Source organism: Myxocyprinus asiaticus, chromosome 43, assembly GCF_019703515.2.
Source record: "Myxocyprinus asiaticus isolate MX2 ecotype Aquarium Trade chromosome 43, UBuf_Myxa_2, whole genome shotgun sequence".
NCBI lineage: Eukaryota > Metazoa > Chordata > Actinopteri > Cypriniformes > Catostomidae > Myxocyprinus > Myxocyprinus asiaticus.
In genome coordinates this window covers 34637692-34642391 of record NC_059386.1, presented here as the reverse complement: position 1 = coordinate 34642391, position 4700 = coordinate 34637692, and the positions used below count along the sequence as shown (strand labels likewise).

The 4700-nt window shown below is 32.7% G+C and overlaps 1 protein-coding gene across 3 annotated transcripts in view; it reads left to right on the top strand.

The window, feature by feature from the left end:
• The first annotated feature begins 1038 nt into the window (after window positions 1–1038).
• LOC127433180 (voltage-dependent anion-selective channel protein 2-like) overlaps window positions 1039–4700 on the top strand; it is a 13371-nt gene continuing 9709 nt past the window's right edge. For 2 of the 3 annotated variants that reach the window (XM_051684887.1, XM_051684888.1), the window contains exons 1-4: window positions 1039–1151; window positions 2542–2660; window positions 3490–3561; window positions 3663–3712. In XM_051684887.1, the coding sequence (XP_051540847.1) occupies window positions 3495–3561; window positions 3663–3712 (117 nt within the window). In that variant the 5' untranslated portion in view covers window positions 1039–1151; window positions 2542–2660; window positions 3490–3494. The remainder of the gene's footprint in view (window positions 1152–2541; window positions 2661–3489; window positions 3562–3662; window positions 3713–4700) is intronic. The other variant, XM_051684889.1, reaches the window with a different exon arrangement.

Below are 4700 nucleotides of genomic sequence, written 5' to 3'. Positions count from 1 at the left end.
TTTTATATATATATATATATTCCTTTTGCAATTAGAATAGAATAGAAGAACAGGGAGCCCTGCAACAGACGTCATGGCCCCCACAGAGCCCCCCTTAATTTTCTCTTAAAGGTTAATTGGCCTGAATGTGAAATGCCCCCATATAACATTACTTCAGGAAATAGGACCTCCATAAAACGTTTTAAAACTTTAACTTTCATTCTTTTTTGGAAAACATTGTAACTTTGATGCAAGATGACATATTGAATTACTATTACATGCTTTTTATTAATGTCAGTATATAATGTATAATATATAACATAATGTGTAATACATTACATATAATTTAAAATTGTTTTATTATATATTTTCATTTAATTCGGCATTATTATTATTATTATCATTAATAATAATATTATTAAAATAAAAATTTAATATTATAATTAATATTATGTACAATAATTTTAAAATAATTATTTTATAAAATATGTAAAATATGTAAAATTATATATGTTTTTAAGCAGGGCCCTATTGAAATCTGTTTTATTTTTTCCCCAAATCCTTTTTTCCTTTATTTTATTGTTTTTTTCTCCAGAATTCCATGTTTTAAAGTTTAATTTCATTTCATTATCAAAATAGTGTCTAATCAAAATTGTTTCCTTAAACTTTTAAAACTTTTAACAAGTGAAAAATAGAACAATTACTTCTCAACATACCATTGCATTTTAACAAACTTTTATTCAGCACAAAAGCACTCTTTAAACTCTTTAAAAAAATAAAAAATAATTATTATTATTATTGTAAAGGCTATGTGCCAAACTCAAGCACAATAAATAATTTTGTCTTAAACCTGCATGCATATTTTTTTTTTATTATAAAAAGCAAAAAACATGGCCACGAAGGAAAAACTGGCCAAAGTCAGAGACATGCAAAAAATGTCTGCCCCATACATGCCGCAATCCTGTTTTCTTTACAATAAAAATAATAAACGTTTCGAGTTTGACGGTACTTTTATTTTGAAATATAATCCAGGTTGTTGCCCGTGCGCATGCGCAGTATGTCTCCTTCACTTTGTCCTGTAACAGCTGTTGGTGTCAAATCTGAAACAGGGCACGCTAAAGATTTTCATTTCATAACATAATTTTATTTCGATCTCAACAACAGTATACTCGGTATGACTTTATAATCTTATTTTCAACTTTAAACTGTGTTAAATGAATAACTGACTTAGTGGTTTTAAAGCAGCATGTGTTTGTTAATGAGAAACAGACTGCAGCTACTCTAATACTTTCATCCATAAATGCACTTTTAAATCCTCTTCTGAGTATATATATATATATATATATATATATATATATATATATATATATATATATATATATAGGTTTCTGCTGTTAAATAGCTTTTATAATGATTTTATATTAAGTTTTGCCCTGTTGTTTTTAATAAGATATTAGGCTTTCTGCATATTATTAAGTCTTTAAGCGATTTTTGTCCATTCATGGTTAGATTATCAAGCTGTAGGACACGCCCTGCTTCATGCATAAATATGTTTATCTGTGTTTTTAGCCTTTCAGGCACTTATCTGATTAACAGAAGGGGCGTGGCTTTATGATACACATGCACGCCCCCTGTATACCCACATAAAGTGTTTACCTTAGGTGTCAGTCGAGTTTGTTGTTCCACATTTTAGTGTTAATGACACTAAATGTAATGTGCATGCACGAATATGACTGAGAAATTAGTGAGATGCCTAATTAGACTGCATTTTGAGGTGTCATATGCATATTCAATTGCCAAAAATCCAGCCAAGATTTGAAACAGACTATATTTGGTGTAAAAATAGGGGTTGGATATGTGATGGAGTCTGTCTGACTGCACGAGCACAGCATGTTTTGCATATGACCAAAGCAATAATGACCCTGCTATTATTCTGGCTATTTGCTGGGATAATAAACTGTCATCATCAATCAGAACCTCCTGATTTAGACTAAAACTGGCATTGTTTAGAATGTTAAATAATGTGTTTATTGGTAAAGTTTAAAGCAAAGAAATGTTATACATTAAGTGAAAATATTTAAGAAATTAATGTGAATTTTTCACTTCAACATTTTACTCAAATTTTTGTGCTGATGATATAATTTGTAATTTTTTTTTTTTTTAATTAGAAAAATATGCAATCAAATAATTTTCAGTAGTTGCCTCAGACTTAAAGACTCCACTGTACAGTATATTACTAAGCAAGGAAATTAAACTGGTTTGGTTTCTGTTAATGTTGCAGTCTTGTGGGTTTGATCTATCTGTGGTCATATCCCCTCTTTCTTTTTAAATGTTTGTAGTGTAATGAAGACACAGCGATAACATGCTATTTTGGCATATACACAATTATTGAGCAAAGGAAAACCATCAGCATATCGGTAATAAGCATTATGAAAAATTGATGGTTTATTTATTAATTAGTTACACACTGCACAATCCAGAAATAATAAGAGCCACGGTATTAAGAAGGGTTGGCACTCCTAAGAACATGTAATATTACATTTTTATTCTGTCTTAATGCAGGAAAAAACGTCATAAATGGACGTGACAGTTGTGGAAACAGCACATACCTATAGGCTACATGATGAGGGAAACCATTCAAAATGCTTTGAAACCAGCAGACTTTGACTTCTGAGATATTGGTATGATATCCATTAATGCTGCATGATTGATTGAATGAAGATTGAAATCACAATATGGCCTTGTGTGATTACTAAACCTTAAAAGGCTGCGTTTTAAATTGCAAAAACAAAAGGGCAAAAATGTTTTAGAAGTACAAAATAACCTTTTTTCATATCAATCTTCATGTTTTCATATTTAGTCATTTTTTGTGTCTCTTTTATCTTTTTATCTTCTATTTATCTTTAATTGTGGCTCTCTATTTTTATTTATTTATCTCCTTTTCTCCCAATTTGGAATGCCCAATTTCCACTACTTACTAGGTCCTTGTGGTGGCACGGTTACTCGCCTCAATCCAGGTGGCGGAGGACAAGTCTCAGTTGCCTCCGCTTCTGAGACCGTCAGTCCGCGCATCTTATCACGTGACTCATTGTGCATGACACCGTGGAGACTCGCAGCATGTGGAGGCTCATGCTGCTCTCCGCGATCCACTCACAACTTACCACACGCCCCATTGAGAGCGAGAACCACTAATTGCGACCACGAGGAGGTTACCCCGTGTGACTCTACCCTCCCTAGCAACCGGGCCAATTTGGTTGTTTAGGAGACCTGGCTGGAACATTGTGGCTCTCTTTAAAATTTTGGCTTGTCACGTGTTCAACAGATCCAGTGTTCAATGGAAATTATTTATTGTTAGAACAGTAAAAAAGCTTTTGTACCTCTTTGTAAAGTTTTTAAGCATTCCTAAGTAAAACAATGATCTGATGACAAAATAAGGTATCGGCCAAAAATGTTCCTATCGGTGCATCCCTAACAAAAATAAACTGATTTGTCCTTTCTTTTCTGTGTCAGGCACGATGGCAGTTCCTCCAGCTTACTCCGATCTGGGCAAAGCAGCCAAAGACATTTTCAGCAAGGGTTACGGTGAGAACTGTGAATCATTACAGAAAAAGAGGTTTGAGTTTTGGAAAACAACTGCATTCTACCGCAATTCCCATCATGTCTTTAACTTTTTTTCCTGGAAGGTTTTGGAATTATTAAATTGGACCTCAAGACTAAATCTCAGAATGGAGTGGTGAGTAAATTACCATTTAATTAATAGCTTTACACACGAAAACATGTCTGGGTCACGTTTCTCACTAAAATCGAAAGAGAAATAGCAAGAAATTATATTTTGCATGAAATTGAAGGCCATTTGTGGCAATGTGACATTATTTTTTATGACAATTAAGCATATTTTTCTCTAAACTCTTATTACTGTAATGCATTCCCATTATTCTAATAATTCTTAATGATGATTTTCATTAGATTCTTATTAATGTACATTATACTGATTGTAATAAGAATAATTTAAGGGCAGTGAAACAAATACTACCATGATGTGTTTAATTTAATTTATTTAATGTGCATTATAGTACTAAATCCTTCTCATACATTGCCTTTATATCTGCTTGTACAGATATTTGTGTGAACGGCTTGTGTGTGTTTACGTATATGTAAATGTAGTTTTTATCTCCTTATTGCAACTTCTTGGGAAATGCATTTACTGTAGATGGAAAATCATTGTGTTTGTTTATCTGTGGGCAGTTTTACTGTGAAGTCCCACACATCTCTGTGGTCACCATCACACATCATTTACCATAAAGGGAAGATTGCTTGAACGTTTGTCTTGTTATCAGTTATTTGTCCATAACTATTTTCAGGTCGTGCGTGAATTCGAATTTTGAAGTCTAATCCCATCAGCTCATTGGTTGCTGTGTTTCTGTGTCGTGTTTATAAGAAACCAAATTCTTTCACATCACACAGCATCTGCCGTACAGTCACGTCACCTGCCATGTGGTCATTATATTTCAGCATATGTCTACAGTTTTTATGTTGAATTATTAATTTCTTTTATTTTTTAACTTTTTATGGGTTGTTTTTAGGTATGCACTGATATAGGAATTTTGGCTGGTACTGATAGTCGAACATTATTTTTATGTTATGGCGTAGAGGTCGACCGATGGAGAATTTTGACGATACCGATAACTAAGGTTGTGAAAAGGCCAGATAATGATTAATCG